Source organism: Crassostrea angulata, chromosome 4 (assembly GCF_025612915.1).
Source record: "Crassostrea angulata isolate pt1a10 chromosome 4, ASM2561291v2, whole genome shotgun sequence".
Taxonomy (NCBI): Eukaryota; Metazoa; Mollusca; class Bivalvia; order Ostreida; family Ostreidae; genus Magallana; species Magallana angulata.
Window position 1 is genome coordinate 16562218 of NC_069114.1, and position 16363 is coordinate 16578580.

The 16363-nt window shown below is 32.1% G+C and overlaps 1 protein-coding gene across 1 annotated transcript; it reads right to left on the minus strand.

Moving 5' to 3' along the window:
* Positions 1–9971: 9971 nt before the first annotated feature.
* Positions 9972–15521, minus strand: LOC128179976 (sulfotransferase 1E1-like). The gene is made up of 5 exons (XM_052847703.1): positions 15255–15521; positions 13732–14043; positions 13203–13306; positions 10964–11159; positions 9972–10477 (listed from the first exon to the last, which is right to left on the minus strand). Exons 1-5 carry the CDS (start codon positions 15418–15420, stop codon positions 10368–10370), a joined length of 888 nt encoding a protein of 295 aa, XP_052703663.1. The 5' UTR covers positions 15421–15521; the 3' UTR covers positions 9972–10367.
* Positions 15522–16363: the final 842 nt, after the last annotated feature.

The window sequence follows — 16363 nt, forward strand, 5'->3', positions numbered from 1 at the left end:
TCTAGTTTTTATGATCATTCATAATGCCTAATCAGTGCGTTGTTTATTTACGAATCACTACATACTGTATCGAGTCATGACGACTTGTGTTACTATAAACATATATCCTGTCCATTGATTATTTTCGTAATATAACAGAAATTAGTTTGTTAACGTGCATCTAATATTATAATTCATGATATAGTGTATTTATATTAATTCCTTTATCTACGGTCTATATCAGTAGCGTCATAAATAGGTCAAATATATGTATGCTTGCAATATATACTAGTTTTCTACATAATATGGGCTGAATGCATGAGCTGCCCAGAACCCTAATACTGTCGTAAGGAAGTTGTGGAAATGTGTAATTTTGTGTCATATATGTGTTGATTATTTACTTATTATCATTTTGTTTTATTGAAGCTTTTTACCAAGTTCACGGATAAATTGTTATCTACGTTCGTTAACTATCTGCATTCTTGAAGCAGAATAATGTGCCTTTGGTAATATCATTAATTGATGTGCATTTGGCGTCATATAATGTAGTGCAGGTTTGGGAGGGTAACATTTGAAATTGACTCCGAGAAAACCATTGTTAATCGACGCGAAACTGAGGTTAACAATGTTTTTCGAGGGGTGTCAATTTCAACTGTTACACTTCCAAACAGTCGCTACTTATTTTATTATATTAAATGTCTTAATTTCAAAGAAAACTTTACCATTTTAATAAAGAAATATTTACACTTGGAAATGTTTTTCCTTATATAACACTGTTTGCGCAATCCGCTGTTATTCCTGCATAACAGTAGCATCGGTCAAGTGGTCACGCTATTCATGCGTATGAATACAATGACCTCATGAGAACGAGGTTACTCCTTTTACTATGAAAACATACCGACTGAAATCAACTGGAAGGCGTTTAAAACATACTTGCACATAAACCATGATATGAATAGTACACCGAATAAAATAATAATCTCTTCAAAATACATATTTTTTTCAATATAATCTTTTTTTATTTACAGTTTTTCATTTTATAATACATGTAACACATTCATACACACAGACATACAAGTCAGGATCTTATAAATCTAGAAAACTTTTAAAGTTGATACAATTTTGCATAAATTGGAATGAATAAAGCTCTTGAAGTAAAATATGATGAAAAAATATGTTGTTTTGTATACAAGGTCAAAAAAATTGATGACTAAGTTAGAATTAGAAGGAGGAGTCTCTCCAAATAATATATTATATTCATTAAAGCCAATTCTTTCTGAAACAGCATGATATATATGCATACTTAATGACGTTCGATCCTGCGATCAAAAGTCTTAAAGTTTTTTTCTAAAGTATATTTTTAGCATCTACACACATATCTAAACCAAAATTCGAATCAAAATTTTGGGGTCTATATGCTCCTTTCGGCGCTACGGTGTATCTAATATGACCTTTCTGCACTGAAGTGCAAATTGCACATAAATCGCTTTTCCCTCTATAATTTTTTATCGAAATGAACAATGATATCAAATACATATTTACATTATTTAGAATGAATAAAATTAAAATTATCATAATGAAAAAGTTTGCTATTTCTTCACCTTATTGATATTTTGACCTTTTTGCACTTAAAAAAACACTATTTTTATTCATAAACGATTCAACATGCAATTATTTTATTTATAAGTCTCAAACTTTATCTCAAATTATGACAGACTTGTCAAAAGAAACTTAAATATTCAGAAAATAAAACGAAAAGTATGGGTCTATAATTTTGAGATATGGCATGAAATAAGCTAATTTTAGGGGAAAATTGGAGTTGAATTTTTCTTTACTTTTATGAAATATCACTTAATTATGCCAATATCTGTCAATAGAAAAATTGAAATATTGTTGAAATATGTTTTTTGAAACATAAAACATAAAACATCTGAAAATTTGGTCTGCGCGGTAAATAAGAAAGCTAAAATTACGGTACTCTAAAACACCTGAGTTATGAAAAATGATCATTTTCTTCTTAAAAACCTTCCGCCACAAAATATATTCCCTTACTACACTCTCTAAATATGGAATTTTTCCTTCACTATTTTATTCAATATAGTTTATTTGGCATTGTAAAAAAAGAATTTACAAGTAGAATTCATATATGACACAGTATTTCTAGACTATAGGTGAACCAAAATGGCTACCCAAAATCAGAGGATCGAACCTCTTTAAATTACTCCATAAATCTAAAGCAAAGGAGCAGGATATGAAAACATGTTCAATAGTTTCAACTTCATTATTACAAAAAGAACATGTATCATTATCAACTATTTTTATCTTTTTTAAATACGATTTTACAGGAAGAATTCTATGTAGAGTTCTATATTGTAGCCACTATACAGTAGTATCTGTTGTAACTTTGAAACATACTTTAAAAACAGTTGGGCGTAGCCTCTAATGACAATTTTTGAATTCCATCGATTGATTGAGGTTGGAATAATACAATGGGCATTTGTATTGATTAAATTATAAATAGGTTTAGTGCATTTCTTGTACAAAAGTAATTCAACACAGTAAAAGAGTAGAAAAGGACCAACAATATTGACATAGTTCTCCTTTGAAAAATTTGAGACTTTAATAAACTTTTGAACATCACTAATTATGCTGTTATATTGCATAAAACATACATTTTTCAAATTAAATCTTTTTTCAAATTCAGATTTGGATAAAAATGGCCCATCATCAATGTAAAAGGCCTAAACAATTTTCACACCTTTTTGTACCATCCTTTATAAAACATAGACTTCTTCTCTACTTTAATATTTGAGTTATGCCATATTGGCGAAAATATTATATTATTGTTAGAATCAGAAATTTGGTTAGAGTGTATGTTCATAACATTAAGCCAAGCATCAAAAACATCTCTCCAAAATATATTAATGCATTGTTCTATAAGTTTTATAATAAAATTGTCACCAAACTATAAAAAACAAACCCCTATGTCACCAAACACAGCTTTAAAAATGCTAAACCATGCTTGCCCCCCTTGTACCACTCTTTTGATCCAAGAACATTTAAGCGAAATTATAAAATTTAAAAAAAATTAACATTTTCAAACCTCCATTGCAAAAGTTTTGGGCACAATTGAATGTTTGACTTTGTCACACTTGGATTTCCAAACAAATCTAAAAAAAACCTCATTATTTATAAATGTAATTGTATCTTTCTTAGGACTCGGTAGGGAAATGAGTTAATGGTTATATTAGGGACAATAAGACTCTTAAGTACTGTAATTCTTCCTATGGGACTAAGAATTTTTCTTTCCCATTGTTGAATCAATGCAATAATTTTGGGAATATGAATGCCATAATTTAAGTCTGGAATTTTTTCTAAGTCCACTGAAAAATGAATACCTAATGGTACAAATTCAGTGCCCCCCCCCCCATCTAGTCTCCATCTAAAATGATGGAAAACTTCAGAAAAGAATTTTTTTATCCAAACCATACAATTTTAGTTTTTGAACAATTAACTTGTAGACCAGTAATTTTTGAGAATAATTCTAAAGTTTCAAGAGCATTAAACAAGGATGAAGCTGAACCATCAAGGATAAGTGACGTATCATCAGGGTATTGGGAAATTTTGTGTTTCCTATCATAGACAAAAATATCTCTTATATCTTTATTTTGTTTTATTAGTATAGCTAAGATTTCTGCACAGAGAACAAGCATTCTGAGAGTATTGCATAAGAAATACACGTTCCCTACCGGTTTGTAGAAATTTGTGAAAACGATGCACTGTTATGCAGAATATCATTTCTTACCGTCTCAACAGACCAACCCGATAACGAACCCGATTGCAATAATACATAGAACCCTGTCGATTAAATTTACAACACTTTGCTTGACACTATTTTACAGAACTAATTTGTTTGTTAGAAACAATAAAAGGAATGGTCCAAGAAATGCACGATATTATTACTGACAACATACTTTCCTCGTTTATTTAATACACACCGAGCCCGATAACTAACCCGAACATTAAAAAAATGGAATATAAAAAATCAATTTTCTCGAAAATATGTCAACCAGACGTATAAAAGTGTAAACTTGAACTGTAGTTTGACATTTTGAAGCTGTTCAGCAAATTTCATATTATTCCTCAAACGCATAAAGAAAAAAAGTGTGGAAAACTGAAGTGGGACAGACAGACGGACGGACAGACGGACGGACGGACGGACGGACAGACAGACAGACAGACAGACAGACGGAAAGACGGACAGACAGACAGACGGACTGACGGAAGCAGAGGAAAGCTATAGTTCCCTCCGGTGAAAACCGTTAGGGGACTAATAAAAAGATATGGGGCTACGGGGTCACCCTGACGAGAACCTCTCTGTATTTCAAACTGCTGTGATAGAAAGCCGCTGTGAAGGATTGAAGCTTTAAAATTTGTATTTAAAATTTTAACCTATTTAATAATACTATTTCCAAATCCAAAAAATGCAGCACCTTATAAAGAAAAGACCATGATACAGAGTTGAAAGCTTTGTTGAAATCAATAAGCATAAGTAAACCAAATTTTTAATTTCTGTTTAAGACATTAGTTCATCAATGAATCTAGTGTTTTTTCCAATATATCTACCCTGTATGAAACCTGTCTGTGTATTGGAAATAAGTTGATCTAAGGTGGATTTTATTCTATAACTGATGCATCCAGATATTAGCTTAAATAAAATATTAAGTAAAGTAATTTTCAATATATTTAATAATTAATTTGCTTTTTAAAATATCCGTCTGATTTTTGTATTATGATCTCCCATTTATGGCTCCTGTAAGTGTTGAAGAAACTGAAGAAGTCGAAAACGCGCTCCAAATGTCAGATATGGAGGGCCTTCCTAGCCCCAGTGTGCCTGCCTCCCTAAGATATTCAAATCAATGTCTGAGGAACAGCTACAAAGGGTTCCCGGCAATCCGATTCAACACAAAGAAATATTAAATGGAGAGTGAACCTCTTCCAGGGTATATATTTGGCCCATTTAAAAATACTATCAGGAAACTTAACATGTCTATATTGAGTGTAAAAAAGCCCACAAATTTATATATAGATACTGATAATTAAAATAACAAAATAAATAACAAAAAAGAATAAAACATACAATTATGATATAGATATATCTTTGAAAATAAGGCAAATGTTTTTTCTACAGATTTAATTCATGTATACAAAAATAATGACCAGCACAAAGGCAAATCATTTCTTTGATTGTATTGCACAGTAACACAAATAGAAAAAGAACCAAACAATGTAAATACAAACGAAACCAATAAAAAACAGTTTCATAAATGCAAGCAAAAAATTAAAAACTAAAAGTAAAACAACACAATAATTATAATAAATACAATAATAACAATAAATTCATTTAAAATTTAAAGATTGGCACTTGGAAGCTTTTTCTGAGGTCTTTGATTTCAAAAAATGTCAGTCCAGTGGTTCTTGCAGCAAAATTAAGGAGATTTTATTGCAAAGCCAAACCCAAATCAACTTCCAAAAGATCAGAAAAACTGACAGATGTACAAATTACCATAAGAATTCTTTGAAATCTATCCCTTCCGCAATCGATCGGTCCCTCCAAGACATAAGAAGGTCCACGGATATTGTTCGGGACAAGGAATTCAAATCAGCGAATCATACATTGGACCATACATTGGACTGAATGCTCAAAGCAATAATCAAAACTGGTGCATCAAGTTACCAACCACAAATCTGTCACTCATTCTGAAAACCTTAAACAAATTACTACTTACTTCCATTCCGCTCCTTATAATCCAATTGTTCTTCGACAATGTGTGTGATATTACTCGTCTATACATCTTGTTACTCGTGGGTTAGAGTTTCACCATCAGCTACGAACAGACTCGTTTCTTTTTCAAAAGGGCGAGAAAAATCGCCAGTATGTAACTCTTTGCCACGAAATACAACAGAAAAACTTCCAGGGGGTATTCGATAAAAGAAAGCTCCATCTGGAAAGAGAATCAATGAGGTTGATGAGAGTAAGATCGTTTAGTAAATTTGCTTTTTCTTCTACTCTCTAAGACAGAGAACAGTGCTCTTAGTTTGTTCAATTAAATCTCGTTTCAAAGATGCATTGCAGATCTCTGGTACACATCAAAACCTTTAGCAAAGAGATTATTCAGTGGCTCTATGTCTGACATTTGCATCCAAATGCATGAAAAACTACACACCTCATTGTCTGCGCGCAACAGCCATGAATGATCAGGGGTTCGAGTCACGTCAGATAATGTTTAAAAGTGGCCACCGTTGTGAGGCCTCTCTTGAGACATACAATCTTCATCTGTCAGACGAACAAAAACGCTCAGTAAGTTCATGTTTTTCGAATGTTACAAACCCTAGTCAAAACAACAATCGCAAATTCGCCAACCTTTTGTGCAGCTCACCTGCAATGTCAATCGCCACAACACGTGCTCCATCTGCATCTCTCTCTGTTGTTCCACGAGAAGAAGTCGAAGGGAATTCGACAGAAATGCCATCCTTCGACGCTTCATGTAATTCTTCGGTCAGCACCACCATGTCTTCAGAAATTCTCGACAAGTCCGTCTTTAATCACTGTGTTTTCAACTTTAAAAAGTAATGGCCGACCGGATTACTTTGATAGAAGTAGTGATGTTCCGCATTTATCCCCACCGTTATTTTCTGAGTGGACGTTGAAAATCTGGATTTTTTAAATTTCTACTAATTGTAAAAAAAATTAATTGTTTTTCAAGTTGATAAAACAGGACTATCAACAGTCTCGCTTGAAGTCATCCTTTTGGAAGTTTTATGGTCGATACAACGACCTTGTGAGCAAATACAATCTTCCACTGGGTCGCATGCTGACTGACGGTTTTCATACTAATTGTTAGACCATAATTAATCACCTAATTGTCTATGAACTTTTCCGATTTTTTTCCCGATTACGACACGGCAGGTGTGTGACCGGTCAGCAGAGGATGCTCACTCCTCCTAGGCACCTGGGCCTACCTCTATCTATTTGGAGGTCCGTGTTGCTCTGCTTTGAGTTTGTATTTCGTTTTTTTTTTGGATTTTTGAGATGGTTCACGGTTTGTTATTGTCATTTTTAAATATAAATACGGGTTTATACGTGATCAAATCTATTTTAAAGCCCTTTGGGCCATATGGGATTTGATCACGTGACCAATCCTTGGTTTTTGAAGATGTGATTTCATCTTAAGATTTGTTTTATAGTATTCAATATTAAATAAATAATTGCTGATTAATTGCTTTTGAATAAGACTGGACTAAAGTAAGAATTACCTGCTTTAGGATACGAAGCCAGTATCACTGCATCCAGACAGAGTGTCAAAGTCTTCGATATTTTGTATCACTTTTCCAGAATTTTCAAAAAGTTTCACCAATTTGGGTAAACTAACTCCTTCTTAAACAGGACATTCAAAGGAATAAACATCTATATCCTCCATCTTTATCTTAATCTGTACACGACTTATCACTGATCCAGCTATAGGCATATGTTACTACTTTTCCCAAGCACGCAGATAGAGACATGTAGTTCGTTTTTTTTTAACCTGATTGCAAAACTGGATTTCACAACCGGTGAAGGGTATGTAAATGTATTGGGTTGTTTAATTTTCGGCATTTGTATTTTTCTTTACGTGCATGTCCTGTTAGTTTGTGATGCGTTGGCATGTTTCTTTTATTAACAGATTGATGCATTCATTTGAAATATACTTTATCGCTGATTTGAAAGTCGCACTTCCTGTTTGCAAGGTCAAAGATCAGTTTTAGTCAACTGATTTTTTAAATGACAACATATTAAATTAAAGAAATTATGTTCTCAATATGACTTTTAAATTACACAGTTCTGTCAATGTCTTTTGATGTGCAGAGCAAAACCCAGTATGCGATGACGTTCCATTAGAGAACCTCCAGCCTGCGTCATCGAACTTAATTTGCCAACAATATTTTTGCAAACAGAATGCCCAGAAATGAAAATGAGTCTACATTTATATCACTTGAGTGCATGGCAATTTTCGTTGGTTTGATTCAATCTCATAATATGACTAATTTTTCAAATTATTTCAAAATGTCATTATACTTTCAATATTGACAAGTCATTAAAATTTTGTTTTGGAAATTGACCGTTGGGAGGACAGTTAATAAGTTATTACACAAAAAGTACAGTCATCTATGGATTATCTATTGATTATTCCGTAATAAAGAGCATAAGTGAAAATATTGTCAACAAGAAGACATAATCATGCTGAATGTTATTTGTAAATACCTCATTTTTAAACGATACTCATTCAATAGTTTGAAGAAAAAAACTCTTTTAAAACGTGATCTAAGCTTATTAGTTTTGATTACATGGTTTAGAATAAAAAGTCTACGGGGATAATTTTGCATTGCAACCAAGATTAAAGTACCCGGGTGATGACGTTGATAAATCGTGCTAGGCATTCCGAGCTACTACCAAATACAGAAAAGATGTCAACATTTCCCATAAAAAGTTTATCTTTTAAAGGAGCATATTCACGATTTTGGTCAAAAATTATTTTTCCGATTTTAATATTAACAACGAATGCTTCAGAAAGGCATTTTTCATAGGCAACCAAAATTTGATTGTCATTTGTTGATTTATAAGCGAGTTACAGAGCTTGAAATTCTTTGCTATGCAAACAAAGCGTTTGTTTACATTTTGAACGTTGAAGTAAAAAATTTCAGTTTTAAACCTAAAACGAATGTTTTAAACGTTAAGGACGTTAATTTTTGCTTAAAATAAATAAAAAGATAAACAAATAAGCTGGAATTTTTTTACTGGCATATTGAACCTATGTATTCAAAAGCAGGTCACGAGCCTTGTTTACATGACAACGAATTGTGAGCCCGGTATCTTGCTTGTAATTCTACGAATGACTGACAAATTTTATTTGATCATTAGAAATGCATTTCTAAAGCATTGTGAATAATAAAAGCATAAGAATAGAATTTGACCAAAATCGTGACCATGCCCCTTTAAAGGATAGGCGAGCTAACGCTGTAGGCATCGTAAAACACAGAGATAGTACTGTTAACGAATTATATTTAGCGTGTACGATATTTGGCGCAATATGATTTTTGGACAGGTTACCGTAGATTTGATTTAGCGCATTTCTAAATGTAACTTTTTATCTACTTAAATATTTTACATTTGGCGATGTACTTGATTTAGCGGACGCCGTTTTCCGCCAAAAACGCTAAATAGAATACACAACCAAATATAATACGTTTACAGTATTCTTAACCACTGATTTAATTTTCTGAATCCATTTACGTTTTATAGGAGAGCACAGTGGTGCACTGAAATTGTTTTGGGGGAGGGTGAAGGTTTCAATTCAGAGTAGGTAAATCTAGAGTGGGTTTCATATCAGCACTGGCATAACTCATTAACTGTGCTTCGATCATTCTGTATTTACTGTAATTTCAATTATTTGAGGTGAAATATAAACAATCAGTAGAACCATTGGTACTGTTTTGCAGCAATCCAGAAAACAATTCTTCCACATGTAAAGAAAATCGTGATTTGATTCATTTGTTATGTAACTGTATAGATGTTTTACTTTTAAGGCAAACGCAATCGAATAATATTTTTGGTAATCTACATGTATTTAAAGATTAACATGAAGTTACCATTGTATAGTAAATAAAGTAGTGCAATGCGCAATGTGTGCACAAACAGTAAAAATAATCTGCCGAATGCCCCATATCGACACGGGATCGCTTTCTCCGTAAGAAATCTTTTTTCGTTCCAGTGAAAATTGACAATATGTCATTTAAAATAACTTGGATATATCAATTTCGATTGCAATTCTCTCACTTGTGTATTTTTATTTTTTGAAATATGCCAAATGTGCTGCATAAATATTTCATTTTATATTTGGGGCAGACTTTAAGTAGCAAAACAGTAAAAAAAAAATGATTTAAAACACGCTTGATGTACGTTCTTTCAAATGTTTATTTTTGTAGATAACATGGGTTCTATACCGCTGATTAATACTTTGGATCCAATTTATTGTGTGACGTTGATCAACCAGAAACAAGAGTTCCAATGTATGAGGGTGAAATTCAATATGTTGCCGTCCCTTTTACCGATGTTACTTAATTATTAAGTTCTAGTAAAGCCTCGAAGTTCGATGTTGATATAGAATTCTAATTGTTTTTTTATCATACACTGTTGAGTTGTAAACAGTGTGTGATATCCCAATGCGTAATATTACAGTTATAGACTAATAACTAAGTATGGACAAATATAGCCAAAACATTTGAGGTTATAATGCATAGATATGAAAATATAGAACGAATGTTATGTGTTCCGTTTTTTAAATTTAACACTAGACAAAATCGATATCCAATGCTACATTTCTCATGTTATCTGCGTATGTCTTGTCAAATGTTTCGCTCATTGCTACTGTGAAATGATTCTTCCAGTCTCCAATTTTACCTAAAAAATTAAATTTGTCAGTTTTCAGTGCTTGGTTGATTTAATTGTGTAAAAATTAATTGAAATAGAGATAACAATATATTTTCACATACGGGAATCTTGGTTTTTGATGTAACATTTATGAGCTGATGACTTCGTTTTTCTTTCTCAGAAGAATTAGTTAAAATATTGCACATTGTCATTGTCATATTAAATTTACCAATAAACTAAAAACCAATAATTATGTTTAAAAAGATACATTTGTACATTCTTGTGAATGCATGAAAATATATCGTATATGTAGTTATTATTTTCAAATATCTAATTTTCGCTGTTTTGAAAACACTTTAGCATTCTTAAAATACAATATGCAGAAACTGTATCCGGTAAAAATTAAGAAACTTTTAAAATCGTGAAACTGACATGCAAATTAAAGTCACATATAAACTACAATTTTGCAAAGTTTCTGACACGCGAAAAACCCTAGTTATACGGGGTTTTTTTTACCTTTTCTATATACGGTGGGATTGTTCTTCCGATTTATGGATTTCATTATATCCGACATGGTATCATCATTTCGCGATGTTTCTTCAGCGGTTTTAAGGCTGTTAAAGCTACACTTCTCTGCTATGTCTTGCAGCAATGGATCCGCATCTTTTATGTTTAAGAATTCGGCCAATCTTCTGAGTTCCTCTTTTGTATTCTGTTAAAAATGGTGTTCATATGAGCTCAAAATGTGTATTTTTTTATTTGCGATAATTATTGTCTACAATGTTTAGAATAGCCATATTTATATGTCAACAGCTAAGTTGTAAAGTATATACAGAGCTCAGAAATCTTTGTACATATAATGTTAATAAGAGTAGTGACATACTTTTTGTTTACATTGGGTACACGTATGATAAATGTTTCAATTAAATCATTCTTTATTTTTAATTCATTTTATTGCATTTGATATTTAAGATGTATTCATTAAATAGAACTTATTATTTTGTTTACATTTATCTTTACCGCAACTTATTTGTTTACAAGAACATTACACGAGTATTCTTAACATAGCAAAGCCTTGAACATGCTTTATATACTTCAGCTGTACCCAACAGAAATTTATAGAGGCATGGTCACCATTTTGGATCAGAATTATTTTTCCTTTTTAAATGTTTACAATGCTTTAGTAAGTAATTTGTAATTATTAAAATGAACCAAAATAAATAAAAATAATCAACCAAAATTTGAGAGTCAGTCGTTGAATTATAAGCGAGTTACAGAGCTTACAAATTTTTGCTATGTACATGAAGCTTTATATTACATTTTGAATGTTAAAGTTAAAATTACAGTTTAAGACTAAAATGAATGTGTTAAACATTAGGAACGATTTATTTGTGCTTAAAAAGAAAAGAAAATAGAAAAATCAGCTTAAAAAAGGTTTTTTATTTGGTATATTGACCTATGTATACAAAAACAGTGCAGGAACTTTGTTAACATGACAAAGAATTGTGAGTCTTGTATCTTGCTTATAATATGCGACTGACTCAAATTTCATTTTATCATTAGAACTGCATTCATAAAGCATCTATACTACTATATTAAAATAATAGACTCGAATTTTTGGGCTTTAATACCGAGAAATCAGAAGAGTACTGTCATTTGTTTTATATACTTTAAACATTATTGGCACTTGAAGATTACCAATTTGTTTTTATTTTTTCTCAATCAAGCTTCGCTAATTAATAATCAACGAAAATTTCTTTTAAAAATCCGGAAATCATATGGATTTTTCGGATTTTACAATCTTGCGCATGCGCATTACATTTACGCTAAATCACGGGAGGCTCTTTAGTTTTTGTTTCCACAATATCACATTTGCATGGATAAACTCAGAAACGATATTACAAATACGTGTAAATTTTCATTGAAAATTTGTCATATATATATTCTGTTCATCAAAGGAAATACGGGAGATGACTCTAACTCAGTGCATTTAATATGAAAAACCCCTAAAGTTCCGAATGTCAACTCGAAGCGCGTGAAAAACGTTGCTGGAGAAAGTGTTGAATTCTTCATTAATATGAATTAAATTTTTAGATGAAAGGTATTTACAGACTCAAAATGGTTTTATTATGGACAATTTGACTTATTTTCAATGTAGCTTCATTAATTTTCTCCAAAATCGTTTCGGAGCGATTCTGCAATTTTTGGCTACATTAATGGTATATGGGAGGCATTATAACTGTGGTATAGGCCTTTCTCGAGACACAGTTAGATTATTCTAACTAAGCAGAGTGTAGTAAAATCAATAGCATTACTGTAGGCTTAAAGCTTTATTATGTAAATGGCAACAATACGATGTGTCGATGTATCTATTTCGTAAATGTCTGATATCATTTACAATGTCAACCCGTGCACGCACGGGTCATAGTCTAGTTGTAATTAATAAAAACAGACAAATTGAAGTTCGCCAAAATCGTGACCATGCCCCTTTAAAATTAGTTCAACATTAGAATTAGAGAATTCTAAGCATTTAGAATTTTAAAAAATAATCTTTGATAACATCTGCCACTTTGGTTTTCTAAATAATTGTCAATTAAAGGTAGAAAATTTTAGATTGAACAGTTGGCAATTTGTCTATCCATGTATATGTTTACTCCTACATCTTTTCACTACTATGAAATAAATGTTTGCTTTATGAATAAACATTTTTTTTCTAATTAACCGTACTACTAGTATTTTCCATATTATTGCTTACTCTTTGCAGCTTTTCGTATTGCAACATGATGATTTGGTCTTTTCGCGCTTCCGACTCTCTGATGAACGCCTTGTTGTAATCGAACCAGCCGCTATACATCGCCTCTTGATAAAAGAAATGAAACACATAATATGAGGAAAGAAGGAATGAAAGAAAAAGAAATAAAGAAAGAAAGAAACGGACATATTTTAAAGAGGGGATTCATAAATCTACGAATGCAAGTCTACAAGTATATATTAAATACAATCACATTGCATAAAGGGGTAAAAACTCAGTCGTTTATCTATTTTTAACATTGCTCAGGAAAATATTAAAGACGATTAAGAGCTGCGATATAACAATAATTGTTTGTTTGATTTTTTATGTATAAACTTTTTTGTTTACTTCCTCTTGGTCTTCCTGTTTGTAAAATCATCCGTATTGCCATAAATTGTAGGATTCATTTTCATTTACATCAAAGGGCAATTATTGCAATATAATGATATATAGAACCCAGGTCCTTCAAACGATTGGTGTATATCCAACTCACTTTCTTTTAAAAAATATCCAAATACGAACTCTTCAAATGGTTTCTGTATGGCATTGCAAGAATCCAAGAATTTATACAAGGAAACTGCAACATCTTTCGGGTTCCTAATGACATGAATAATTTTGCCACCAGTCTCCAAGTGCTGTTTTGGTAGCCACTGGAATGGAAGGTGTGTGCTGACGACCTGATTATAAGACTGCAGAGGACCAAGGTCTGACAAACCTTCCAAGTAAACAGCCTCTCTGGACTTTGTAGCATACTCTGCCTTTTTATTAAGCAGCATGTGAACAATTTCGTACACCCAGTGTGTTCCTACAATGTGTAAAGTGTTGAAATTAAATGACTATAATTACTACTCAGATCATATCTTTTATTCTGACTGCAAGTACTCAGTAACACGACAAAATCTTTTACATATGTTAATATAATATCAACTGTTTATATGATTAGATAATATTCACTTGATGTAGAATCGGAGTCGGAGTTATAAAACATCGTAAGAAGTTTTATAATTTTTCAAAACATATTCAGGCGTTATGTCGACGGGACTTATTTTGCACTTTCCGAGGGAGGGGATAAAACAAAATTTCCTTAGAATCTATTACTTCTTCTAGTACAGATCGAGTAATGTATAAATCAATGTCCATCCCATGACTATTAATAAAGTCTTTATTTAACGCGAGTACTTAATTTCCATGATCCAGCTTTTTTGTATCAAATTTCATTGAATTTAAATCGCGAGAGTCCAACTTTAATCCTAATATTTGTTAAAACAAAAGTAATAGATAAGTTTTATTACGTCAATGTGAATGACTTGTGTTTGAATAGAAATCTACATTTTATGATGAGGTACACAACAAGATAAGTTCATGTTATCGTCATGTTGCATAATAATAGCTGCAATGACGGACAACTGCATAAATCAGTGACAAATATCGTCGGCGTACTATTGACTTTTATGAAGGTGCCTCGGGCTATCTACACAACCTTTAAGTGGTTCAATGGTAGTGGCCATGCATTTTAAGTCTATGTTGTTCCCTATGGGCAGCGGAAAGGGTTTTAAAAAAAAGACGTTAATGCAAAACAAACAACTATTCTTTAAAAACATTGTAAAATACCACACAGTCTTGGAGCATGCTTAAAACAAAATAAACAGAATGGTTTGAAAAATCGACAGACACCGATGCAAAACAAGCAAATACCGATGCAAAACCATTCACTTAAGTAACGCTAGATGTCGTGAAAAGAGGTATCAGAAGAAACTGTACTCTAAAGAAAACGTAACACGGAGAAAACGTACCCATGAACTCCGGTGCATTTTCTCCAAGAGAAAACGTACCTTAGAGAAATCGTAACAAGAACTGAAAAAGTTATGATAACTGTTCTAATGCAATAATTAAAAATAACTTATCAAAAAACATTTCTTTCATATTTGCTTTTTGCAAGCGAAATTAGCTGCAGTTCTGTAGCTCCCGGTCAGAAAAAATTCCGATGGACGACCTAAATATGACTTAATTAATTACCCGATCGAGGAAACGTGGCCAGAATAACTGCATCAGGACCAAGCTTCAAGCCTTGGATATTTTGTATCGTTTTTTCAACATTCTCCTCAAAAAATGTTGCCATCTTTGGTAAACCAATTCCTTCATAAACTGGATAGTCCCTCTTGAGAATATCGAGGTCCGCCATCTTAACGTAACAGCAAACACCACATATATAAAAATATGTTTTTAGCACGCCAGTTGTTATAATTGAGGCCTGGATGGTCTTATCATGGAAGCTACTTTCGTTTTGTGCTTTCGTTATTGTGTAACGTGTTTTATCGTTCAGTGGTGTCCTTGTATCATTGTAAAATGTGCTTTTATCATTATGCGGTGTACTCCTTCAATAATGTGATGTGCATTCATTAGTATCGCATGTGCATAAGGTAATATCATTATGTGATGTGCATTTGGCATCATATATATGGCACGCCAAATTCACAAAAATTAGCTAAACATAGTTTCACAGTCGATGAACTAGGTGTATCGGTTGTTAACTATAGTTTACGGATCGTAAACTATAGTTACCGACGTTAATCTATATTTCACATCTGTAAACTATAGTTAACGCGATAATCTATGTTTCATATCTGTAAACTATAGTTAACACTGAAAACAATCATTTGCGGTTTTTAAACATAGTTTATCTGATAAATAGGGTTTTATAATCAGTAAATTACGGTTAACAAATCTAAAGCACGCCAATACATAAATTAGCAAAACATAGTTTCACAGTCGATAAACTACGTTTATCGGCTGTTAACTATACTTTACAGATCCTAAATTATAGTTACCGACGTTAATCTATAATTCACATATGTAAACTATAGTTTACGATTGCAAATCTATGTTTTTCTGTCTGGAAATACACGTTAACAATGGATTTTGCTGATAAATATAGATTCACATCTGTAAACTATAGTTAACAATCGTAAACTATAGTTTAGAGTTGATAAATATAGTTTCACGATTGTGAAACTATATTTATCAGATAAACTATGTTTTACAATCGTTAATTTGCATTCGTGAACTATAGTTTAGAGTTGTTAATACAATTGTGAAACTATATCTATAAGATAAACTATGTTTAA

Coding starts and splice junctions, on each gene's coding strand:
- LOC128179976 (XM_052847703.1), bottom strand. CDS start 15,420: ATGGCGGACCTCGATATTCTCAAGAGGGACTATCCAGTTTATGAAGGA. Junction 14,044..15,254: donor GGCCACGTTTCCTCGATCGG/GTAATTAATTAA, acceptor TACACATTGTAG/GAACACACTGGGTGTACGAA. Junction 10,478..10,963: donor TCCCACCGTATATAGAAAAG/GTAAAAAAAACC, acceptor TTAATTTTTTAG/GTAAAATTGGAGACTGGAAG.